We start from the raw sequence: 13,170 nt of genomic DNA on the forward strand, positions 1-13,170 counted from the left end.
AAATAAACTTTAATGATTAAATTTATTGGAGGAATTTTTAACCAATTTGATTGATTGACATGTTGAGGGCGGTTGACTCGCGTGTTTTCGCGCGAGTAGCGGTCCAATAATTTTACTTCTAAACACTGTGGATAGGTGAGATTTGTTTGCTATAATTTCATTATTTTCAATTAGAGGAATCGGTGATAGTTATAACCAAGTGCTCTTTATTTCTTGAATCTGTCAAAATACTCGTTTTGTTTTAGGCCGTGTCCGAACAAAACTTAGCCAGGTTAACCGCGGCTTTTATTTGAAATTGTGCAGGACGATTGATATACACGTTCACTGAAATGAAAATGATGGGAAGTGTCTGCAGCCACCCACGTGTAAGCCACAGCATGGGGTGTTTTCCTACCCAAGGCCATAGGCACAACCACACCCAAGTGATTCGGACCACACGGCCCTACTTGTCACAAAACAGGAGAATATTTTTGTTGAGATCTATCACAAGGAATTTAGAAGCAAGTCGCAATAGCCTTATTTGAATTTGAAGTCAGAGTGGCACTGGTGCATGCTGGTCATGCTGGTAGGGCCTGTCCGCACCAAGTGGGAACAAGAGAGGGTGTGTTTTAAAGTAAAATTGACATTCCTTTGGTACCAACTTTCCGCATAGGCACTTTATGTGCGTTTGACGCGGGGCACGCAGGCGGAATGCATGCCAAACGTCTGCAAAAACCTGGTTGGAAAAATTTGTACCATCTGTCTTTCTTTCGCCGTTGAGGGTGCACTTCAATTCAGGGCGGATAGGCTATGTCATGTATGTCACCATGTGACTTAAAAAGTGGTAAAATTTGAGTAAGCATAAGAAGTGGTGGTGCTTTAGGTGGGCTTTCAATTTTTCATAACCCCACAGTTCCTGGTGTAGGCTTTCAAGTTTCATGCCATGTCTTTCTAGTTAAGTCTCAAGCTTTTTTGCAATATTCGACAGCTGGTTCTTTAAGTCGACCCAGAATTGTATTCACTTATCATGAGCGGACAGCTTCCCGGAACCACAGCAATAGCAGGTGGATCTATTCCACCCTTAGTACCAGTGTCAACACCAGCAGTAGGTACCAGTCTGTCAGGGAGTGCCCCTGCTCCACGCAAGACGCTGCAAGACACTATCAAGGAAATCGAAGCACAGATAACGGTAACTTTTTCTTTCTTTTTGTAAAAAAAAGAGTTCCATATCCAATCACCAAACATTTTCCGTAGTGTTACATGAAAAGTACCAAAAAGAGTAAATTAATGTGATGAAGAAACACATTTTAAGGAGTGAAAAATGTTGATTTTTTTTTTCTGTCATTCCCCATAGACTCTGTGCATGAGATCTTAGGTGGTGGTTGGGATATGAAACTCTTGTAGCCTTCAGTAAGGAGATTTCTGTGACTATGATTGCCACTGAAAACAATCCCGTTTTTCGCGTCAGGAGTTACAAGTACATTTTGTTTTCTTTTCCACACATGTCCTCAGCTGTTAGAACAGACACCAAATGCCACCAGCAGACAACAGGAGGATTTAGCTAAACTCAAAGAGCTGCATACACGAGCCTTGGCTGAGCAGGAGAAGGTAAATAGTCTAGTCACCAAGACACAAAGTAGTGTCCAAAGTAAACCTTGCCAGCGACTCTTCATATGATGCCTTCACTTGCCAACAAGCAAGAAGGCATCTTTGTCATGTAGCATTGTTCCACATTGTGGTCTGTTTTGACTTGCCAATTCCAAGTAGTGCGTTTTCAGTGCAGAATTGAAAACAGCAAAGATGTAAATGTTACATGAAATGAACAAAAAACTTCAGAATGTTCATGTAAAATTGTTTGTTTATTAAGAGGATTGTCCTTCGTCTTACAGTTTAAAGCAAACAAACAGCAGCAGCACATTCAGCAGCTCCAACAGCAGCAACAACTCCAACAACAACAACTACAGCAGCAAGCAACACCAGCAACGCCAGCCAGAACAGGCACCTCACCGACGACCTCCTCCAACCCTGGTGCCAACGGCACTAGCAGTCAGACATCTAGCACAGCACCTGCTCACAATCACAGTGTGGCACCCCCTGCTACCAGCAGTAAACCCAGCTCCATGGCAACAGGTGCACACATTGGTATTGACCCTAACCAGGTTAGTCACTACTGCTAATCATGTGCACGCCCTGCATATGTACATGCCAAGTCCTGAGCCTGTCTAAGCAAATTTGCTTGGCACAACTAACCTCAGAACCAGTCACTGCACGTCAAATTACATTTTTTCTGGTAGCTGGTTATTCCAATGGGTTTTTTTCTCTCTCGAGCAATTCATGAACTTAGCCACTTTATGCATTTGATCCTAGCTCTCCTTTGTCTCAGCATAGTGTGTTTTTTGTTATTCTGATTTAGGTACTTGACAAGAAAAGAATCCAGGATCTTGTGAAGGAAGTAGATCCAAACACTCAGCTTGATGATGATGTAGAGGAGGTATGAGGACTGTATACTTCTGATTGGATTTCACTTTGAAGTTTCTTTTGTCATAACAGGAAGAGGGTAAACTTCACTTCTGTCAACTTTCAAGCCACTCAGCTCAGACCTGTCGCATTCATCACATTTTTTTTTCATTTTATTCATCACTTTTGCAGATGTTGCTACAGATTGCCGATGACTTCATCGAAAATATAGTGACAGCTGGATGTCAACTTGCTAAGCATAGGAAATCCAACACTCTGGAAGCCAAAGACATACTCCTCCATCTAGGTAAGATCAATCATTTCACTTATCAGTTTAAGATTCCATTTATTGTATGCTGTGACTTCCTAAACCCTGTGAAGGGTGCTGATACCCAAAACCCATCTTGAAAGGAAATCTTGGAAAATTATGCCAACTTTTCAAAGAGGAGATTGTTTGCTTTCATTTGAGCACTGTGTGACCCCAAATCCTATTGAAATTAAAATGATTGAGTATATTTTTTGACTACATTTATATGTATAGTCATTTTAGATGCATTATTTTAATATCAAGAAATGCTTTTTTTCTTTCTTGATGACTAGAGCGTCATTGGAACATACTTGTGCCTGGATACTCCACTGAAGAGAACCGACAGTACAAGAGGCCTGCCTCAACAGAAGCTCACAAACAACGGATGGCACTCATACGAAAAACTCTCAAAAAATGAAGTCATATGTATGTCAGGAGAGTTTATTGATCGGCTAATGTTCATGTATGGCATCCATCCAAGCCTTTGTAGATCTCATGACAGGGCCAGTCTTGTTTGCTATTCATTGTAAGATTTGATATCGATACCATTATCTCCATCAGTACTGCTGGCCTAAATTTAGTTCATGTACAATGTAGGAATACATGGAGCAACCATCAACAAAGTCACCTGTGCGCATTGCTGGGCACAATTGGTTGGACTCCAGAAGGCACTGTGTTAAATGCATAGAATGCAAATATGCAGCTATGAATGGGGAAATGAAGCCCAGTTGTGGCACAAGTCCGTTATCGGGCTGTTATTGACATGTATTGTTTCTCCCTTGATGTCTGACTCTTAGACACAGAAAAAACAACATCCAGAACAGTCGAATACATTTGAAGCAAGATATGGGACGGAGAAAAAACCCCCCCCCCCGCCTTTGTGTTGGTCATCATTTCATAGGAATCTCAAGAATTCTTCACAGACTTCTAAGGGGGATGTGTTAGGTAACAATAGTCTAGAGTGTGTATAGGGATTGGACAGGTAAGGGGGGTACCCCTCCGTCCCATATCTTGCCTGGTATAGTCGAATATATGCATGCACATATATGTAACAGTGCTCGGGAATACTCTTGTATACATGTATGCATGAAATACGCAAACAGCGCAACACGAGACCCAGCAGCTTATGGATGAAATCAAGTCGCCTGAGATTTTTAAGGATTGGAATGTGTTGCGGGATCTGGATTGGATGCGCGTGTCAACACCCACTCAGTACATTGTGAAAACAGTCAAGGCAGTTGACTACTAAACATGACAATTAGAAACAGACTTCTTCCTTCCAAAGCAAGTTTATTTGCAAACGAACCTTTTAAATAGCTCAAGATGAGGACAAGTTGAAACATGTTTGAATTCATCACAGTATGTACATGTTCAATGATATAATTCATTGCCATATATGGGCAAATGCATAACGCCCTTTGTCTTAAACGTATTTGCTATTTACAGATCTTGAACAGGTCCGAAAATTCAACAGAAATGTGGATGAAATAAAACAGCATTTGTGGGACATTAACTTCACTTTTTTTGTAATCTTAATCATGGATATAATTTGCATAAATTTAATAAATTCTGTCAACTTGAATTGACGGCAGATTGTATATTTCTTTGCTTTTTTTAAGTTTTGTAATTTTGCTTAACACATTTACATTGATTTTGGCAATTTATCCCATGTTTCCAAACAAGTAGGAGGAATGAAGTTACTTGTAATTTCTGATTTATTGAATTGTGGCTATATGTATGTGTATCAAATTCCAAGCTGGTAAATACATGGATCATAATTTCAACCAACATAATTTTTGGAGTAGAATTTCAAATTTACCAGATCAAAACACGTTTCTTGGAAAAACTGTTCAAACACTGATAGAAAAACTTTCTGAAAGCAACAATCAGCCTTTTGACATGAACTTGTAACTTCTGAATAAACATATATCAAAGTTAGCTACACTGCTGAAGTCATCTATTATATTCTGTACACAAAAAGCCAAAGGGGTTTAAGGCACATGATCTGAGAGTTGAAGCAGGCACGATTAGTAATGGAAGACTTGTGGATAATCAGCTCATTTTTAATTCATACTTGACCTGTGTAACATTTGTTGCACTGAAAAATGGCATCTTTTTAAATCACCCGTTGAGATTACTTGGTGCTTTAGTGACGGGAGGGCTTGCTTTTTCAGGCCGCTTCATCCAATGATAAGCAAGATTTGACCCCCCCCAAGTGCCAACAGTCATGTGACTTCTCTTTCCAATTGATCACTTACACATTATATAAACCAAAGAATAGAAACTATACAAGTCAGCCAGTGGTTGAATTGCTGTAGCATTTGTGCATCACCAGATGGCAGCTTTAGATGGCGATGGGTTGCTGAGATACCATGGGATTAAACTCAAACTCATTCTTGGCGTTAGTCTCAGGAGCTAGTTGGGCCTCCTCTGCACCCTGGGTACAAAGAAAGACATCAGAATTCCATCACAGTAAAAAAGTAATTTCTGCCTGTTTTATTCTACGTGACATTGGATATTCTTGCAAACTTTTTGAGAGTGCCGGATATTGTTTTTCTCGCAAGTGTTACATTTCTCAAATGGATTAATTTTTCTCATACCAAGCTCTCACAGCCCGCTGCTCTTTTCAATAAGCCCCCTTACCTGCTCTGAGAAGTACCGCTCGATGAGTTTGACGGCCTCCTCGTACACCTCGGTCTTCTCGTGATCCTGAAGCTTCTCAATCTTATCCAAGCCTTCGCATTCCTCTATCAGCAAGGCAACCTGTTCAAGCTGTCCCACACTCTCTCCAGCCTGTCAATGTTAACCAGCAAAGACGCTTACTGAGTAAACATTTGTAAGCTCCTTTCTCAAGAATTCTCTAACGAGCTGGAGTTGAGGTGTGTTGGTGGCTTACCGGTGCTTCTCCCAGTGAGTTCTTTGATTTCATGGAAAAATTCTCTGGATGTACAAAGACCACTGCATGCTGGTACATTTGTACAATGTGAATTATGTGCACAGAATATAACACCTGCAACCTTTAGTGTTTATACATTGTTAGGTTTCAATTAACATCACATAAAAGCCACTGTAACGGATGAAGAACTTCCCACCCATCTCAAGTCAGCATGCAGGTCTCTAAGCTTTTCCAAAGAAGCACCCCGGTGATACCTACCGCAAGGATGTTGTTGAGAGCTTCCAGAATGACCAGTATAATCTTGGTGTCTTGGACTGCCAGGAGATTGCACAAGGGTTTCAGGCAGCCCGCCTCCACAGCAGCCACAATGTGCTCTACAGTGCCGCCTGATGTCAGATTGGTGACGGCCCAACAGGCCTCCTTCTGGCACTTGTAATCACCCTGCAGACAAAGATACAACATCTTCATGCTGAAGTCCAAAGTTGGTGTTGCCAAAGAGTGGTTGGCAAACTACCTTTCAAAAGTTAAATTCAGAAGGCAGTACACGCCCAACAATATCACTTGACTAAAATACTGTTGAATCATCAAAACATACCTAGAACTGAGAGTAAAAGCACGGGAAAGCTGTTGTTGATAGTTCTGGGCAGTTAATTTCCAGGTCATTAATCCATATTCTTATGAAAGGATGCAGAAATTGAGGGAAGAAGAACCTTTGCCATGACTTCAACCAGAGGTTTGAGCAGTCCTGCTTTGACGACCTCGTTGATCTGCGCCACGTTGCCGGCTGTGACATTACTGATCGTCCAGCAGGATTCCTTCTTGATGTTGGGTTTGGAATGATGGAGCAGGGCGTACATGAGGGGAAGAGCACCAGCATCCACCACAGCCTGACAGGAAGAAAGAAGTCAAAGGTTTGTCAAGGTGATTACATCGATGAGAAAACAGATGGAGGTTTGATGGACAGAAATGGGAAACCAAAGTCGAGGCTTACTTGGGTCTGTTCATCAGTTCCTGTCACGATGTTGCCAAGGGTGCGAAGAGTTGGAGTCTGCAAAAGAAAATAGGATACCTGTAAGCTGACTGGCCACGACTTAAGAAACTGAAGACTACACAATGAGGAAACCTATCGGGGAAGATGCCAGAGAAAGAGACATACAGCGACTGAATTGATCAAGCTTACCACGACTGAAATCTCCTCACAGGCAAGGAGTTGGACGAGTCTTGGTACCACACCAGCCCGCACCACGTGCTGCAATGCAAAATGTGAGACTTGTGATGAATTTCATCCCACCAGTGACATTGTATGGACCGTTGACTTGAAGTTAGGCTGTGTACTTACGTTGATTCTCTGGTTGGTGCCGTCAGTGAGGTAGGACAGGGCCCAGCAGGCATCAGCCAACACTTCCTTGTCACAGTTGTAGATGAGGGATCCCAAGGCAGGCAGGATGCCCATCACCACCTCATCAGGGGGGGCTGGGTTCTTGTTACGACACAGGTTGGACAGGGTCCAGGTGATGTTGCGAAGATATGGGCCCTGGTAGCAATCGAGAACAGGAAAGTTTTTGTTGGTGGATACCAGCGACAGTGAAGACCCCCCGTGGATAATGTGCATGTACAAGTGAGTAGACAGGATTTCAAGAAAATTAAAAATTACAGCAGGGACCAAAGAAAGGTTTTCCCTTACTGATGTAGTCGGTGTGATGAGCTGCAGAAGTGGGCCTAGCACTCCATGTCTGATTACTTCATCTCTCAGCACAGCACCATCACCTGAAATAACAATGCAGCAAAATCTCAAGAAAATCTCATATCCGATGTACCATCCAAGCTAGATCACCATATGTATCTACATGTATCAGTCAGGTATTCAAGTGACTGTTTTTTGACTGCAGAGGTCATTCAGTGCCCTCGTGGAGACAAGATTAGATCTTATGCACAAGTTTCATATCGACAGGGTACTTCACCTGCAATGTTGCCCAATGCCCAGACAGCCTGCTCTCTGACGTTCTCCTGGGGAGATGACAGGAGCTTGACAAGATGTGGGATAACGTTGGCCCTGACTACAGCCATAGTCTGCTCTGGGGTGCCCGACGCAATATTGGTGAGAGCCCATGCAGCCTCAAACTGGATGGCTGGACTGTGATCAAGGACAGACATGAGAGTTAAAGATATCAACATGGAGTCTCTGATACAAGAAGCAATGAAAGCCTTTGAGGCAGGATTTTACGGTATCCTGCCTTACAAATGACCTTTTTTAGTCACATGAGCCAGGTACTTGTGCCTACAGACAACACTGTATAGTGAAACTGGAAAAATCTGGACTCACTTGTCGTCGTAGGGGAGGAACTCCACAAATTTGGGGATAAGGTCAGCCCTGATGATGGAATTGATGGGAGGATGGCGCTCACGGGACAGCATCTTCCTAGCTGCCTGGACAGCCTGGAATTGCTTGCTGGCATCGTTGGAGTTCACTCCAGCCACAATCTCCTCCACTGTCATGGCAACGGTTGGCTGCAGGAAATACAAATTAGTTTTGAATTCAACATCAACTGCAGAAGGTGGCCACGATAACCGTGGAAAGCACTTTTGTTTGGGTTCTGGGGTTTGGCTCCTTTTGTTTTTTTCAAGACTATTTATCCACAAACCTGTTTTTGCTCCTGTAGAGGCAACGGAGCATCCTCCTCCAGTTGGATGTTGCGCCGTTTCATGAGGTTGTCATCTTTCTTTGCCTTGCGCAGTTCCACTGTGACTTCCTGTCTTCTCCGGCGCATCTCCTGATTAAATACAGGCCATTAAAATTGAGTTCTGAAATACAGCGGTTCAGAATTGGATAAAGTCATGATCAAGACTAGCAGGCCTAAGATTCTCAAAACAGACATTCTGTTTCCGAAATTTTTGTTATTCAATTGCTACAGTACATTTGGAGACAAATGCAGGCCCACATGTACATTGAATTTCAATTCTACTTACACCTCCATCCCGTCCCTTGTTCTTGAAAGAAGCAAGACGGTTGTTCTCAATGCCAGGCATGGTGAGACTATGGCTGATGGTACAGTGCTGTAAATAGAGAAGTTCTGCTTTTTTTGGCTGGTTGGAGGACTCTCTTAGAGGGCAGTATACTGTTGGCAAGACAATAAATGGAACAGTGGGCATGATAAGCTTCAGGATAAACTGTGACTGATATTTCCTGGGGAATTAAAGTAAAAAATGTCAACTTAAGATTTGCATTTGTCCATTTTTTTCTCGTTTTGTCGTCTTGTGTTGTGGACAATGAACCATTGATTGATGATATGAGATTATACTGTAATCATACTTAACAAATGCATTCAAGTTTAACAAAGAAAAAACAGCATTCTCCATTCAAACGATGCAAACAAAATATTAATAATATGCAAAATCACTCTTGCAGTAGGCCCCTAATAATGATTCATTGGAGAGGTAACATTAGCATGATTAGCTTGAGTTAAGTTGAAGATAAACAGTGAGTTGGCAGCACGGCTGGGTCTTTGAATAAGTTTGATCTGAATATTTAAGCCACTTGAAATAACTTTCTTTCACCGAGTTTAAGCCCCAATAAAAAAGCTCAACCTACACTAACGTTACAGTCAAGCACGACACAGTCAGCATGGTCAGTCATGTCAGGGCATCTTCCTATCATATGTGGTAGTTACAAACTCTCTCTTTCACAATTCATCGTCTTCGAGTTTTACATCCAAAGTTCAAAATTAGGCTTCTATCTCATTATCAAATTATTCTCCCTGAAATTATCCGGTATAAATGCAATGAGGACGTGCAAATTAAAAAAAAAGATTGAAATCTTTTGTTAAAAAGTAGCTGTGAGCAAGACCTACCTTCCTCATCAATGTTCAGCACAAAAATGGCTTTTAAACTTTGCGGGAAATTTAAATGCCACAATGGTTGTTTCTGATTGGCTGCTCAAGAACAGTTTCTAAATATCGTTCACCATATTAAATTTTACATGGAAATTTCCTAAAGCCTGACTCTTTGTGTGCTTATTTTACAACCATACCCATGCATTAAATATTTTAATGTTTATTTTGCTAAAAAAATTAGCTTTACATATGCTTAGTTTCAAATATTTAAAATATGACCGCAAATAGGCATTAGAAACCGCTCATGTAATCTCGCAATTCACGAGGTCTCGCGTCACTGTATTTTTCGGAAAATAGTTGTCTTCTGCTGCGGAGAAGTCCCCCAGTTGTTGCTTGTTTGTCGGACACGTATCCTTGGAATTGCTGTTTCTCTTTTCATTGTGTTTTTTTACGTGCAAATACACAGAAAAATATCATTTGTATCAAGAAAGGTTGCCATTTTGCCTTGTTTTTTTTGGCGTTTGTGTTTGCGAACATGATACACACGTGCATGACGTGTGTACATGGGGACGGCCTGCGGTCATGACATGAGGGTTTTTCCCGCTGATGTGTATCCAGAAAGGTTGCCGGTGTTTTCCAAATAATGGTTCACAGTTACTGAGCTCCTTGACAAAGTTTTGTTCCCTTCTTGTCCCCATTTTTATATTACATCCACGCAGTGGCAGTCATTGCTCATTTTAAGACTAACATTGTCAATGGGCCTAGGCCTACCTCCAGGCTTTTATTATTTCACGTATTCCTATCTACCTCCGTGATTTAGCTTGCCCCATGGTCAGACGGTATGCCCCACAGTCACATAAACATTTTTTGTCAAAATCAAGAAGTAAATGTCATGACTTTTGTATTCTCAGACTTTGTACCTGTTGTACCATCTTTTCCTTCCTCCATCATATCCATGGTCGTATACAACAGGATTTCACATCTGAATGCTAATTTCTTCCCACTTTTTGTGTCCCTTTCTCGTGTTTTAAGTGAACATACATGTTTGTTCTGAAGTAATCTGAACCACCATACTGAAAAAATACCAAATCTACATCCAACAAAACATTGATTCTAAAATGATAGCGTCGAATCAGTCATAAATGAAATAAAATGTAAAGGGACACAGATTTTGTAACTGTAAATTACTGAAAGTGAAAGCATTTCATATTCCCAAAGCCCTGAAATGCTGATAAACTAAAAGGTTTTAATATTAACTAAAGGCTGCTTTAATTAAAATCTCTATTAGGCCCTATGCTTTCAACCGTGGGATGTAGGGCCCACATGAAAGTTTTAAATAATTAAGTTAATGAGTATTCCAAGCTTTTTTGTCCTCAAGAGTAATTTTGTTAGGAATAATTGAAACTTGGTATTACCTTAACGTCACTGAGAGACTAGACGGCAGTATGTCAATGTATGGAGGCTGTTCCTCAGTTCAAGATAACATGGGGTTACAGCAACGCCAGTATGCATTACTAATGGAAATCCAGCGACTCTGCCGAGAACTGCCCATGTGAGTCATAGTGATACTAACTTTCCATTTGCTAACTGTCTTTTTTCTTAAATCTATTCATTAAAGGTGCGGGCAACATTCCTGCTCTGTCTTTCGCAAAAAATTTCCAAATGTACTTCCATAAGTATATTCCCCCAAATCTGATCCTCTGAATCTTGACAATTTTAACGATCTCTTTAGAGAAATTTGCCGGCAGTGTAAGGTCAGAAAACTTCACTGTTACTCGGCCTGTAGGGAGAGCAGTATCAATACTACTAAAGGCTTGAATGCTGTGGCATTTTTGCAGTGACCCCTAGCTAGGATTTTACCAGTGAGGGGGCACCAGCTTTCAGTGGTGTGGTTTTTGGGGGCAAATTTTTGTTGGCCTTATTCAATATCCATTCATCCGGTTTTTTTTTCAGTGGGGGGGGGGCACTGGGAAATTGTCACGCACTCAGCCATGAAATTCTGGACATTGCAAGTAAAATGTAACATTTGACAATAATTGATGTCTGGGAATCAGTTACCCAACTCCACTACATGCATTTGGAAGACTAGTTCCTATCCCACCCTTTGTAAATCTGGGCCCAATTTTTTGGTTCAGCTTACCATAAGAGGCTTACCCTAAGAGAGTAATTTTTGTTCCTCCAATTTTTTAAAATTTGTATAAATCAAGCAGTTAAACCTGGCAGCTACAAGAGATTTTTAAATATGACATTTCAGTCTCTGGTGTAGACACAGAATGATGATCATAAGGGCTGATTTCCATTGGCTCCAATTACTGTATTTGAAAGATTCCTGTTTGTTTTCAAACTGTAAACAAATACCGTGCACGAAGCACTGAACGGTCATGTGAAAGTTCTCATCCGTCTCGGTACACATGTATTTGCTAGCACTAGCATTTTCCGCCATAGTTATGCCAAGTCCCAGCTACAGTAAATTCGCAAACTTGGCGTTGTCTGTACTTTGTTGATTAGCCCAACTGACACGGAGCTGTCCACTTTTCTGACCACAGGACCTATCAGCAGCGTGTGCCTTACAGCATGCTGTCCAGTCTTTCTGCATCCTTGCTGGACGGCACTGTGTTTGAGATTGTCAACCACCTTGCCGAGATTCAACACATGACGGAGCGCAAGTTGATGGAACAACGCTCCCAACTTGTCAACTCACATAAAGGTTTGTCACCTATCCTTATCCTGATATGGCATTGCTCTGTTTACTTCAACACCAAGTAGAATAAGTGAAAGAAGCAATTATCAATTTAGTTTCAGTACTGTGAAATTTCATTAAAGTCTTCCCTATACAATTACAAACAAGTCAGTGGCTGAAATTTCTTTTGATAGGTAAATTGACCCACTTTGAACTACTGCAAAGAAAATCGCTGCAAGGCAAAAGTAGTGTTTACTACTTTATTGATTCTACAAATGTGGAGCAATAAAAAGAATATTGCATCTAAACAGTTGATGATTTGAAGAGTGATGGTTATCACTGGTATGCAGCCTGTGGCGTAAACATCTATGAAAAGAAATTTTTTCACTGTTTGAAATAAAGGAGGGACATTTGAGGAAGAAAAGGTCAGAATCTTTGCACACCGATTTGTGCAATAACTCATGCTGGAACATCGTGATTCATAGGAGATACAAGGTTGAACATTTTGTTTGCCCTTCACCAACATAATTTCTTCAGCAAACAGTGCTTTAAAAAAACTAAATCAGTAAAGGACAAACTGGAATTTGCAAGGAGATTTGAGATCCGAGAAATAAAGTCCATTGTGTTCTCTGTAAGTGACTTTGTGGTTTTTTTAATTGGCAGCATTGAAACAGGAAATGACTAAGAAACATCGGGAGGCCTTGCAGAGCTGTCAAAGTAAACCCCACAATCTCAAACTGGTCACTAACACCAACCAGAAAGAGAAACAGGTAATAATATAAGATATAAGCTCAAAAAGTCTGCTCGTTTTTGTGGCATGGCAGATTTATTGTGGGGTTTAGGCTCTAATTTGGAAGTTTATAGAAGAGAAATGTATACATGAATCAGGTTTACACAAAGACTTGCTGCATTAAAGTTGTTTAAATAACAGCACATGTGAGAACAAAGAATTTGCAAAGTATCAGAATTCTTCTTTAGCCGTGTCTGAAATGGGCTTCCAGAGCTACGGCTAGGTCTATTG

The 13,170-nt window shown here is 41.1% G+C and overlaps 3 protein-coding genes across 4 annotated transcripts in view; 2 read left to right on the forward strand and 1 right to left on the reverse strand.

Annotated features, from left to right (window-relative positions):
- The first annotated feature begins 55 nt into the window (after window positions 1–55).
- LOC147796554 (uncharacterized) lies at window positions 56–4,687 on the forward strand. The gene is made up of 7 exons (XM_087146621.1): window positions 56–135; window positions 968–1,168; window positions 1,492–1,587; window positions 1,869–2,138; window positions 2,393–2,470; window positions 2,629–2,743; window positions 3,037–4,687. The coding sequence occupies exons 2-7, from the start codon at window positions 1,007–1,009 to the stop codon at window positions 3,159–3,161; spliced, it is 846 nt and encodes a 281-aa protein (XP_087002747.1). The 5' UTR covers window positions 56–135; window positions 968–1,006; the 3' UTR covers window positions 3,162–4,687.
- On the reverse strand, window positions 4,014–9,533 carry LOC147796555 (importin subunit alpha-1-like). The gene is made up of 13 exons (XM_087146620.1): window positions 9,488–9,533; window positions 8,607–8,755; window positions 8,282–8,410; window positions 7,963–8,147; window positions 7,601–7,773; window positions 7,324–7,406; window positions 6,979–7,173; window positions 6,820–6,888; window positions 6,631–6,687; window positions 6,350–6,526; window positions 5,898–6,080; window positions 5,387–5,536; window positions 4,014–5,180 (listed from the first exon to the last, which is right to left on the reverse strand). The coding sequence occupies exons 2-13, from the start codon at window positions 8,664–8,666 to the stop codon at window positions 5,088–5,090; spliced, it is 1,554 nt and encodes a 517-aa protein (XP_087002746.1). The 5' UTR covers window positions 8,667–8,755; window positions 9,488–9,533; the 3' UTR covers window positions 4,014–5,087.
- Window positions 9,534–9,798: 265 nt separating this feature from the next.
- Window positions 9,799–13,170, forward strand: part of LOC110974622 (protein DGCR6-like) — a 49,250-nt gene continuing 45,878 nt past the window's right edge. For both annotated transcript variants that reach the window (XR_015427816.1, XM_022226415.2), the window contains exons 1-4: window positions 9,799–9,877; window positions 10,907–11,021; window positions 12,016–12,176; window positions 12,813–12,919. Coding sequence is in view for 1 of the 2 variants with exons in the window: in XM_022226415.2 (XP_022082107.2) it covers window positions 10,915–11,021; window positions 12,016–12,176; window positions 12,813–12,919 (375 nt within the window). In the remaining variant the exon portion in view is untranslated. The remainder of the gene's footprint in view (window positions 9,878–10,906; window positions 11,022–12,015; window positions 12,177–12,812; window positions 12,920–13,170) is intronic.

The sequence above is a fragment of the Acanthaster planci genome, linkage group LG15 (genome assembly GCF_054643075.1).
Source record: "Acanthaster planci isolate LZ-2023a linkage group LG15, COTS_SCS, whole genome shotgun sequence".
NCBI lineage: Eukaryota > Metazoa > Echinodermata > Asteroidea > Valvatida > Acanthasteridae > Acanthaster > Acanthaster planci.